Below are 12,166 nucleotides of genomic sequence, written 5' to 3' on the forward strand. Positions count from 1 at the left end.
TATGTAAACAGGAAGTTGTGCAATACAGGCTCCTTGTTTTGATCCTTTATTGCAGCGGTCCCCAAACTATGGCCCGCGGGCCGGATGTGGCCCGCTGAGGTCTTTTAACTGGCCCGTGGCAGCACACGAGATTTTACCGATCGATATAATAAGAGAGAGAAAGAGGGAGAAATAGAGAGGGAGAGAGAAATGAAGAGGAGAGATAGAAAGGGAGAAATAGAGAGAGGGGGGAGAGAGAGAGAAAGTGTGAGAGATTCAAAGAGGGAGAGTTAGAAAGAGAGTGAGTGAGAGAAAGAGAGAAGAGAGAGAGAAAGAAAGAGAAAAAGAGAGGGACAGAAAAAAAGAAAGAGAAAGAGGGAGAGATAGAGAGGGAGAGAGAAAGGAAGAGGGAGAGATGGAAAGAGAGAGGGAAAGAAAGAGAAAAATGAGAAAATGATGGAGGGAAAGAACGAGGGAGAGGAAAATGAAACAAATGAGAGAAAAGGAAGAGGGAAGAGAGAAGTGGAGAGGAAGGAGGGAAGGAAGGAAGGAGAAATGGAGTTTGTTGGTTTAAATTTACTTGTTAATAAAAAAGTATAAATTACTTTATTATTTATTTAATTATTAATTACTTAATTACTTATTACTTCTTTATTTTAAATATTGTATTTGTTCCCATTTTGTTTTTTACTTTAAATAAGGTATGTGCAGTGTGAATAGGGATTTGTTCATAGGTTTTTTTAATAGTCCGGCCCTCCAACAGTCTGAGGGTCAGTGAACTGGCCCCCTGTGTAAAAAGTTTGGGGACCCCTGCTTTATTGGTATTCGTGCTAGAATGCACAAGACTATCAAGTTCAGTGCCTGGTCTTTCTTGCTTCAAAGATCAGATACTGTACGTGGATTGAGAAAGCCTCCTTCAGCAGAACCTGAAAAGCTGCAATTGGTTAATACAGAATAAGACAGACAATTTTGAAATGTTTAATCCAGTAGAAAACAACTACTCAGTTAAAGTACTTTAGGTCTGGGGTCTCCAACCGAGGCAACTTTAAGACTTGTGGACTTCAACTCCCAGGATTTAAGCAACGCTGGCTGGGAGTTGAAGTGCACAAGTCTTAAAAGTTGCCAAGGTTGGAGACCCCGGCTTTAAGTCAGTTAGTTGGTAAAATCTTTCTTGATCTATATATGACTAAGGCTAATTTGTTTTTAAGATAGTTTGCTTCCTTCAATATGGGAAAAGAGGTAATCACTCAATAAAGAAAGCTTTTTCTAACACTACACACCATCAGCAGTTTTTTACACTTTTAAAAATGTATTCAATATTGTTGACTATATTTATCAACTTCATTCAATAAAGGTGAAACCCATTCTTATTGTCAGGGTTTTTTTTACTACCGGTTCTGTGGGCTGGGCTTGGTGGGCATGGCAGGGGAAGGATACTGCAAAATTCCCATTCTAGTGGAAGGATATTGCAAAATCCCCATTCCCACCCCACTCTGGAGCCAGCCAGAGGTGATATATTTCCCAGTTCTCTGAACTATTCAAAATTTCCATTACCGGTTCTCCAGAACCTGCTGAATTTCACCCCTGGTCCATAGTCTTTTAATCACTGGAATGATTATGACAGTCTTAAATATTTCGGCCATAGATCCAGGGACAAATTGGTAAGAATAGACATTGTTTTTAAACCAAGTTTCCAAGTGTCAGGAAGACACCTCTAGTTGACTCCTGAAAGAGTGATAAGGTTTTTGTATGAATTTGTTACAAATTTAAGAAAGAAATGCTTTACTATATGAGAACCTTGTATTCCTTTTCCGATGAATGGTCCAAAGAGTCAAGGATTATGTTCCAGTGAGAAAGAAAACCAGCGTGTTTCTCTTCAACTTTGAGAGCGTGGATTTCAGTCTTGAGCTCTTTTAGCCGATCTTCAAACTTTCTGCTCTTATCTAGGTAGTCTAACCTATGAAGCACACACAAAATAAAAATGTAAACAAAGTATAAATAATCAAATGGGCTGCGAACATAATCAAATCAGTACCTGAGGCAGGACTAGTACAGTACCTGAGACTATAAGAGAAGAGATTACAGGATCTGAGAATCTAATGGATCAACCTAACTAAATTGTACCTTACACATGTACATAGAGTCTCAGTGGCACAATGGTTAGAGTGCAGTACTGCAAGCTACTTCTGCAGTTTGGCAGATCAGATCTCAGTAGGCTCAAGCTTGACTCAGCCTTCCCTCCTTCCAAGGTCGGTAAAATGAGGACCCAGATTGTTGGGGGCAATAAGCTGACTCTCTGTAAACCACTTAAAGAGGGCTGTAGCGCACTGTGAAGCAGGATATAAATCTAAATGCTATTGCTAAATGCTGTTGTTACATAGTCCCAAATACAATTCCCAGTTGTTTACCAAATACAATTCCCAAATTGAATATTCCCATTTGGGATGAGAAGTGCTCAAACCTGAGGCTCTCAAACTACTGATTGATAACCTGTCTGGATCTTACAGGTAAAAATGTTGTATATTCATAATCTAGCAAACAGCAGTGTTTACTCTCATTTTTGGACTCTGATTTTGAGTTTTCACACATGTTACTAAGCCCGTGGCCTCTTATCAAATCACAGAAAGGTCATGCCATCCTTGCCTTGAACAGGGGAAGATTTATGCTGCATAGCCCTCGATTTATGCAAATGAATTGTCCCATATGTGGCAAAGAAAGAGATTCTACTATTCCTGAAGTAGCCTTTGCTCAGATTTCAGATAAAAAGTCCCAAAGATCTCCTTTATCTCAGCTTGGTCTATTTTAAGCAAAGCTTCTGTTCTGATGGCAAGAGAACTTTTAAATTCATATAGATGTGCAGAAACTAGTAAGGGGTCTAAAATTTCTAGCATTGGGAATATGGTTTCTATGCTGAACAGAAATACCTAATGCCAATATATAACATGAAACAAAATAAGTTTCTGAATAAAGGTGCAAAACATGAAGAGTTCCATTCTGACAACATTTCACCCACTAATATTAATCTGGAATCTCCCCGGCCTTATTTCAGCCACAGGAAGACAATCCTACCTTTCTCTCTCTATCTCCAAGGACAGCCTCTTCAGATCAATGTCTCTTAAATCCATCTTTACAAATCCCTTGTCATTACTTGTATCTCTTGTGTCAGCAGGTAGAGATGAAGCACACTTGACAGTATGCTAGAAAAGACCACAGCAAAAAGATACGATATTGAATCCTGTATTGTTTAGGAATAGATTTTGAACACGCAGGATTGTGCTATGCAACTGTGAATTTATGCAGAAAATGTTACAGAAAAACACACACCACTGGGTAGCATAATTACAGCCAAGAAGTTGTGAGGATAGGCTCTATTAGAAACAGACTCCTCAGTTTGCCTGAGATTAACAAATTGTCTATCCTGAAAGCATCAGTTGACCAACACAATGTAATGGTGCTTTACCTATCATTTTCTATGTTTGGCAGCTTCAAATACAGTACAGTGGTACCTCATCTTACGAACGCCTCTTCTAACGAACTTTTCAAGATACGAACCCGGTGTTTAAGATTTTTTTGCCTCTTCTTCCGAACTATTTTCACCTTACGAACCCAAGCAGCTGCTGCTGGAATGAAGGGGTTTCTTTTTTCCCCCTTTTTTGAAGAAAGAAAAGGGAGGGGCAGCTTGGAGGAGTAAAGATTTTGCATGCTTGCAAAAGCACTGAAAGGGTGTCTTTTTAAGAAAGAAAAGGGAGGGGCAGCTTGGAGGAGTAAAGATTTTGCATGCTTGCAAAAGCACTGAAACGGTGTCTTTTTAAGAAAGAAAAGGGAGGGGCAGCTTGGAGAAGTAAAGATTTTGCATGCTTGCAAAAGCACTGAAACAGTGTTGTTTTTTTTTAAGAAAGAAAAGGGAGGGGCAGCTTGGAGGAGTAAAGATTTTGCATGCTTGCAAAGGCACTGAAACTGTCTTTTTAAGAAAGGGAGGAGCAGCTTGGAGGAGTAAAGATTTTGCATGCTTGCAAAGGCACTGAAACGGTGTCTTTTGAAAAAAGAAAAGGGAGGTGCGCCCCCCTTGCCTTTCTTCCTTCCCACTCATAGCCTAGCCTTGCTTCTTCCACCCGCCCCCTTTAGCTGCTCCTCCCTGCCCTCTGTTCGCCTCCCTTCTAAAGTTTGGGATTTTCCTGAAGGATTTGCAGGCATTATTTGCTTTTACATTGATTCCTATGGAAACATTGTTTCATCTTACAAACGTTTCACCTTACGAACCTCCTCCTGGAACCAATTAAGTTTGTATGATGAGGTACCACTGTATTTCCCTTTTTAATAGAAGATAATATCTGTAGCTCAGGAATGAACTATGGAATTTTTTATTCTTTCTAAATTTGGTTGTTTGGTTGCAAATATTTCATTACCGAGTTAACTACATTGTGAATTCTAGTGGACAACTAAATATGAGCCAGCAGTGTGCAGCAGCTGCCAAAATGTGAAGTGTTAATACCACTTTATAAGGCCTTGGTAAGGCCACATTTGCATTCAGTTTTGGTTGCCATGATGCAAAAAGGATGTTGAGACTCTAGAAAAAGTGCAGAGAAGAGCGACAAAGATGATTAGGGGGTGGAGGCTAAAACATACGAAGAACAGTTGCAAGAACTGGGCACGGTTAGTTTAATGAAAAGAAGGACAAGGGGAGACGTGATAGCAGTGTTCCAATATCTCAGAGGTTGCCACAAAGAAGGAGTCAACCTATTCTCCAAAGCACCCGAAGGTAGAACAAGAAGCAATGGGTGGAAGCTGAACAAGGAAAAAGTAACTTAGAACTAAGGAGAAATTTCCTGACAGTTAAAACAATCAGTGGAACAGCTTGCCTCCAGAAGTTGTGAATGCTCCAACACTGGAAGTTTTTAAGAAGATGTTGAATAACCATCTGTCTGAAATAGTGTAGGGTTTCCTGCCTAACCAGGGGTTTGGACAAGAAGACCTCCAAGGCCCCTTCCAACTCTGTTGTTTGTTGTTAACATCAGTACCAATGATATTACTTAGTTGGGTAATAGGACTTCAGCAAGCAAACAACCAAATTCAGAGAACATCAATCAGTCCTTCCTCAAAAGATGCCTCATAATTCTAGTTGGAAAAGATGTGATACTTTTAATGGAATATTACATTCCCTGGGATTCTCTTTGGTGGATCAAAAGAGAGTCTACCTATTGCAGATTTATCCTTTACTTAAGGATAAATTAAATTGTCATTATTATTATTATTATTATTTGTTCTGTCTGGGTCCCCCCAGACGCCAACACCAACCAAAAAGAGTAGCCAGACACACTGGTAAAAAGCAAGGGCAGTTTATATAATTCAAAGCAAACACAGGTAACAAAAACTGTTCTTACAGACAGGAACACTATGAAGCTTCACAGAGGTTTCACGAAGGCCAGGCAATAAAACAGGATTCTTGCTGGCAAAAACAACGCTGGAGATGATAAAACCCACGCCTCCCCCAAGTCTTCCAGACTTCTAGGCCACAAGCCAAGATCAGAGACGCCGAGAATCAAAGCAAGGTCACAGGACTCCTAGTTGATAACTCTCCACAAGACTGTAAGGGTGGGCCTGCCTTTTCAACCCTGCTGAGGAGAACCACACCCAAACCCAGCTGTTGCCAATTCAGGGATGGAAATACCTTTCTAATTGGCCCCGTCTTTGAGCTGCATGTCGCTGCCTCATGTCTATTATAGCCTGTGCGTCTTCATCCAATGAATCCAGGCTACTAGCTGGGGAGAGCCCCCCCCCCCGGGGGTCTCAGGCTGCTCTCCCTCCTCCTCTTCCTGACGTTCCTCTCCCCCATCTGCCTGATCCTCCCCCTCCTGTTCACTGTCCTGCTCCTCTGGGCATGGATCCGGCAGAGATCCAGCCGGTCCCTGAGAAGCCTCAGGCTGAATCACAACATTATTATTATTATTATTATTATTGTTGTTGTTGTTGTTGTTGTTATTATTATTATTATTATTATTTATTAGATTTGTATGCCGCCCCTCTCCGAAGACTCGGGGCGGCTCACAACAGTAATAAAAACAATATAGCAGTGGAACAAATCTAATATTAAAAACATATAAAACCCTATCACTATTTTAAAAACCAAACAACACATTCATACCAAACATAAAACAAAGTATAAAAAAGCCTGGGGGAAAGGTGTCTCAACTCCCCCATGCCTGGCGGTATAAGTGAGTCTTGAATAGTTTACGAAAGACAGGAAGGGTGGGGGCAGTTCTAATCTCCGGGGGGAGTTGGTTCCAGAGGGCCGGGGCCGCCACAGAGAAGACTCTTCCCCTGGGCCCCGCTAAACAACATTGTTTATATTATCTCTGAAGCAATCATATATTTTTTTAAAAACTTACAGGGGGGGAGTTACACTTGCTGACATCTTGAAGCTTTTGCTTTGCTTTCTCTTCAGCTTCTCTGGCTTCGTGTAGGTCCTGTTTTAAATGCTCAGCTTCTTTGGCCCTGCCAAGCCAAATTATCATAATAAGTCAATCCATATTTCTCAAAGACATTCAACTAAGGCCCTGAGAGCACAATAGGCTTCAATCAATTTTGTTCATAGATGGGATTTCTGTAGCTGCCTCATGGCTCAAAAGCAAAAGCTAAGAAAATCCATTGTATCAGGTAACCATGGTAACTGCTAAGCCTCAGTTTATTAAGGATCTCGCCATATTAATTCCTAGTGCTTTTTTTCTATACACAGAAAGATTACAATCGTAAAGATTGTAGATTAAAGATTAATTAAGAAAATAATTGGGAGATTAGTTAAAAAAAAAGAGGTATTCACTTTTATTTCCACATCCCAAATAATAAATCCAAATCCAAATAATAAATTCATGTGCAATTTAAAAACTAATGTGTGGATTTAAATTGTTTAAATTTTAATTTGTAACTTTTAATTGTTACAAATTAATTTGTAATTTTTAATTGTTTAAATTTTAATTTGTAACCGCTCCGAGTCTTCAGAGAGGGGCAGCATACAAATCTAATAAATTATTATTAATTATTATTATTAAATATGCAGTTTCATGATAACTGCAATTAAAAATAATTATAATGATATATAATAGTAAAATTGATTTTAATATAAGCATGCACTTTTGCTGCTCACACTGCCAAAAATCCCTCTAATATTCAGGAACCAGAATGCCAGCAAGATCCAGTCCAAAATGCCAAGTTGTGAAACAAATTTTAAAAACCTGATTCTTGATGATTTCACAAAAACATCCATGGAGTTTTCTGCGCAGCAAGAGAGAAACGGTTTGCCTCTGCTTTCTCCCACAAAGTTATATTTTCCTTTAGGAGTAACATTCAATTTTTTCTCCTACTGGTTCGGTGGGCGTGGCTTGGGGAGTCATGTGATTAAGTGGGCGTGGCCAATTTGGCATCAATTAGGGCAGGTGGGGTGGCACCAGGGGTGAGTTCTAACTTATCTCGCTGCTGGTCCACTTCCTCCTGCGCCTTGTGGGTGTGCCGCATGCGCAGTAGCAAAAAATAAAAATAAAAAAAACACTAAAAAACAAGATGGCAATTGCATGCACAGTGCAGAAGGGAAAAAATGATTTCTTTAAAATATCCAAAAAAAATGCTAAATGACTACCTGTACATAGGTTTTTCATCAAAAACACCTGAGGGAGCACCTGCAGAATGATGAACTAAGTTTCTAGTACTGAGTGTCACCTTCGATCAGACTCCTTCACCAGCTTCATGGCAATCAGCTCGGCCTCCCTTATCTTGTGCTCCATCAGTCGCTTCTCCTCGCCAGTTTTCAAGGCCGCCAACTCTAATCGATGGCGCTCCTGCTCTGCTTCGGCGGCGTTCTGAGCCAACAGCTTGGCTTCCTCCTCAGCTATCTGAGCTTTCTCAGCCAACAATTCTGCTTCTGCCTCTGAACGGCGCTGGAAGGGAATTTAAAAACAAGCATCTCAGTTGGTATGCTGCCCAGAGGATCTCTGGATAGCGAGATGGTGGCATATCAATTTAAAAAATAAAATAATAAACTAATGTAAGAATATCAGGTAATAAAATATATAAAATATATAAAATATTTAAAATAATATAAAATATAAAATATTATAAAATGTAAAATAATATAGAATAATATAGAATAATATAGAATAATATAAAATAATATAAATTAATATAAAATAATATAAAATAATATAAAATTATAAAATATGAAATATAAAATAAATATAAAATATATAAAATATAAATAAAATATAAAATATAAATAAAATATAAAATATAAAACATAAAACATAAAATATAAAAATTAAGTGGGTGCAAAATGGAGACAATTAACTGACCAGAAGCCCTTGGACCACCTACCACTAGGCTTCATTACCACAGCAATGCTCACCAGCGCCTCATTGGCTTGCCGAGCTTCATCTTCCACCTCAAAGAGCCGTCGTTCCAGTTCTTCTTTGGCTCGCTCGGCTTCCTCCCGCAGCTGCTTCTCCCTGGCCAGCCTCTGGTGCTCCATCTGAGGGAACGAGCAAAGTCGGACATTTGTAAGAACTGCACAGCAGAATGCAGCCAGACTAACTTTGTTATGGGTTTTTCCAGTCCTCCTCTTATATTACATATTTTTCAACTGTAACATCCCAGGGGATGGGATCTATCCTTTGCAAACCCTATCCAGTCATCTTGCAAATCAATCTGCCAAAAATTAACTACAGGTTTAAGTTATTGATTTCATATTTATTTGTAGTGTGGGATTATTGTTGCTTTTTTTTTTACTGTCCAGAAATACTTCTCTGGAATAGGCTAGTCTGCACAACAAACAGAACAAGAGATAGAATTTTAAAAAATCAGAAAAAAGAGAAGGAAGTTCTGATTTTTACTCCTCAAGGAAGGAAGGAAGGGAGGGAGGGAGGGAGGGAAGGAAGGAAGGAAGGAAGGAAGGAAGGAAGGAAGGAAGGAAGGAAGGAAGGAAGGAAGGAAGAAAGAAAGAAAGAAAGAAAACCCATGTATTAAACTTCTCACTGTTATATAGAGACAGGGATTCAAAATAGATCAAAATCTACTTTTCTTTTTTAAAAAGGTTCTTGCCTCAATAAAAATGTATATCATTGCCCTTTCAAATTCTCTTCACTAGATTTAAACAGCTTATTATAATACTAGTTTTATTGAATATGTATGAATGTTTAGGCCACACATGGAAGTTAGCACTATAACAGGTTTAGACTCCAAAGAAGAAAGCAATTCCAGTCAGCCTGCAATCCATAGAAGACCTGTACAGTGATCCCCCGCTCGTTGCGAGGGTTCCGTTCCAGGACCCCCCGCAACGAGCGGTTTTTCGCGAAGTAGCGCTGCGGAAGTAAAAACACCATCTGCGCATGTGCAGATGGTGTTTTTAACTTCCGCAGCGCTAGCGAGGAGCCGAAGATTGGGGGCGGCGGAGCTGTTTTAAAACATCGCCGCCGACATGGGGGGCTCGCTAGCACCCCCCCCCATGTTGGCGGGGACATTTTAAAACACCCGCGCGGCTTTCCAATGAGTCCCGAAGACAAACGCGGAAGTTTGACGTTTGTCTTCGGGACTCATTGGAAAGCCGCGCGGGTGTTTTAAAACGTCCCCGCCGACATGGGGGGGCTCGCTAGCACCCCCCCAAACCCGGGATGGGTTGGGGGTGCGAAATGACTTGGAGGAATGTGAAGCTGAAACCGGCCGATTTGGACTTCCCATTCCTCCAAGTCACTTCGCCGCTCGTGTCCTGGCTAAACTGGGCAGCAGGAGACAGGCTTTGAGTTTTGGCTGCGGGGCGAGGGAGTTAGGAAAGTCCTACTTCTCCCCCCGCAGCCAAAAACTCAAAGCCTGTCTCCTGCTGCCCGGTTTAGCCAGGACACGAGCGGCGAAATGACTTGGAGGAATGTGAAGCTGAAACCGGCCGGTTTGGACTTCCCATTCCTCCAAGTCACTTCGCCGCTCGTGTCCTGGCTAAACTGGGCAGCAGGAGACAGGCTTTGAGTTTTGGCTGCGGGGCGAGGGAGTTAGGAAAGTCCTACTTCTCCCCCCGCAGCCAAAAACTCAAAGCCTGTCTCCTGCTGCCAGGTTTAGCCAGGACACGAGCGGCGAAATGACTTGGAGGAATGTGAAGCTGAAACCGGCCGGTTTCAGCTTCACATTCCTCCAAGTCATTTCGCCGCTCGTGTCCTGGCTAAACCGGGCAGCAGGAGACAGGCGGTGGGCTGGGAGCCGCAGGCGAAAGGAGCTCGGGCATTGTTCTCCGGACCCCGCCCGCAGCCTGGAGAGGGAAGGGGCCGCCGCGGGGCTGAGCGGGCGGGGTCCGGAGAACAATGCCTGGCGCCGCGCTCCGATGCCCGAGCTCCTTTCGCCTGCGGCTCCCAGCCCACCGCCTCGCTGGTTGGCTTCTCCTCCTGCTCAGCCTCGCCTCGGCCTTTGTGCGCGGCTTGTCCCAACAGCCCCCCACCCCAGCACTTTGAATCCAGCAGCTTCTGCTGGATACGGGCGGTGGGTGGGACGAGCGGCGCGGAAACCAGGGGCTGTGGCAGCTCGCCCCCCCATCGCCCGTATCCAGCAGAAGCGGCGGGATTCAAAGTGCTGGGGTGGGGGGTGTCCCAACAGCCCCCCACCCCAGCACTTTGAATCCAGCAGCTTCTGCTGGATACGGGCGGTGGGTGGGACGAGCGGCGCGGAAGCCAGGGGCTGTGGCAGCTCGCCCCGCCCATCGCCCGTATCCAGCAGAAGCGGCGGGATTCAAAGGGATTCAAGGCTAACTTCTGCGCTTGGCTTGAGGACTCAGCTGGGAAGCAGCACGGGTGTTTTAAAAGGTCTCTGCCGGCATGGGGGGCTTCCTACCACCCCCCCAACCCCCAACCCGGGTTTGGGGGGGTGCTAAGAAGCCCCCCATGCCGGCGGAGACCTTTTAAAACACCCGTGCCGCTTCCCAACTGAGTCCTGAAGCCAAACGAACCCGGGTGGCCGGGCGAGCAGCGAGCAAATGGCGGGTGGCCGGGCGAAGGGCGGGCGAACGGAGGGCGAGCGGGTGCTGGGGGGGGGCTTCTCGCCCTCCCGCCAGCAAGAGGGGAAAGACCCAGGGAAGCCGCCCAGCAGCTGATCTGCCCGGCGGGGAACACCATCTACGCATGCGTGGCCATAGGAAAAAAGGGTGCACATGCGCAGATGGTGTTTTTACTTCCGGGTTGAAAAATCGCGATGTAGCCCGTTCGCAATGGGCGGGGATGCAATAACCGGGGGATCACTGTATATTGTGCCAGCCAAAAGGAGACCTGAGAAAATAACTACAGACCCCTCAGATTCTGGACATAAATTGTTTCAACCCCTTCCCTTGGGATGCCGCTATACAGTACTACATACCAAAACAATGAGACACAGGGACAGTTTCTTCTCTCGTGCCCTCACACTGCTGAGCACCTAATCCTCACAGTATTGTTTTATGTCTAAGTACTCTACATTTCTGTAGTCTGCATGGCTGTACAATTATTATTATCCTTCTCATCTTCTCTATTATTGGTACCATTATTGTGATTATTTTTACTATTATGATTATTTTATTAGTTTTAATATGATTGTTTTTACCCTCTTGCTTTGCATGTACTGTATACTGAAAGCCTTCTGCACTGAAGAAAAATTCCTTGTGTATCCAATTACATTTGATCAAATAAAGTATTGTATTCTATTGTATTGTATTATATTGTATTCTATTGTATTGTATTCCTTGTGTATCTAATTACATTTGACCAAATAAAGTATTGTATTGTATTGTATTCCTTGTGTATCTAATTACAGTTGACCAAAAAAATTATTGTATTATATTGTATTCTTTCTCTTCTCTTCTCTTCTAATTAATTCTATTCCTATTCTATTCTGTCCCAAGTACGTTGTCCACTTTAATTTTGGTGTGAGACTGATACCCAATACAATATGGCAAGAATCATTAGAATTATAATGATAACAATATGTATCTGATCATTGTCTGCCACACAGGAAGTTTGGAAGCGATGTTCAAACTTTGCGAAATCCTTTAGCATTTTGAACCAGTTCTAAGAGTCACCTTCTTTCTTGCTTTCTCCTCTCTGGCTTGGGCTTTCATCTGCTGGATCTCAATGGGATCCACTCGCCTCCTTCTCATGAACAAGTCGTGATTTCCAATGAAGAGTTGCATGATCTG

General features: G+C 42.6%; 1 protein-coding gene across 7 annotated transcripts in view; it reads right to left on the reverse strand.

Moving 5' to 3' along the window:
* Nucleotides 1-12,166, reverse strand: part of LOC139157884 (merlin-like) — a 78,653-nt gene that overhangs the window by 4,913 nt on the left and 61,574 nt on the right. For 4 of the 7 annotated variants that reach the window (XM_070735117.1, XM_070735111.1, XM_070735110.1 and 1 more), the window contains 6 exons: nt 12,050-12,163; nt 8,372-8,494; nt 7,690-7,907; nt 6,366-6,471; nt 3,049-3,176; nt 1,777-1,936 (listed from right to left, as the gene is read on the reverse strand). In XM_070735117.1, the coding sequence (XP_070591218.1) occupies nt 1,777-1,936; nt 3,049-3,176; nt 6,366-6,471; nt 7,690-7,907; nt 8,372-8,494; nt 12,050-12,163 (849 nt within the window). The remainder of the gene's footprint in view (nt 1-1,776; nt 1,937-3,048; nt 3,177-6,365; nt 6,472-7,689; nt 7,908-8,371; nt 8,495-12,049; nt 12,164-12,166) is intronic. The other 3 variants (XM_070735118.1, XM_070735119.1, XM_070735112.1) reach the window with 1 other exon arrangement.

Source organism: Erythrolamprus reginae, chromosome 1 (genome assembly GCF_031021105.1).
Source record: "Erythrolamprus reginae isolate rEryReg1 chromosome 1, rEryReg1.hap1, whole genome shotgun sequence".
NCBI classification, from domain to species: Eukaryota; Metazoa; Chordata; class Lepidosauria; order Squamata; family Dipsadidae; genus Erythrolamprus; species Erythrolamprus reginae.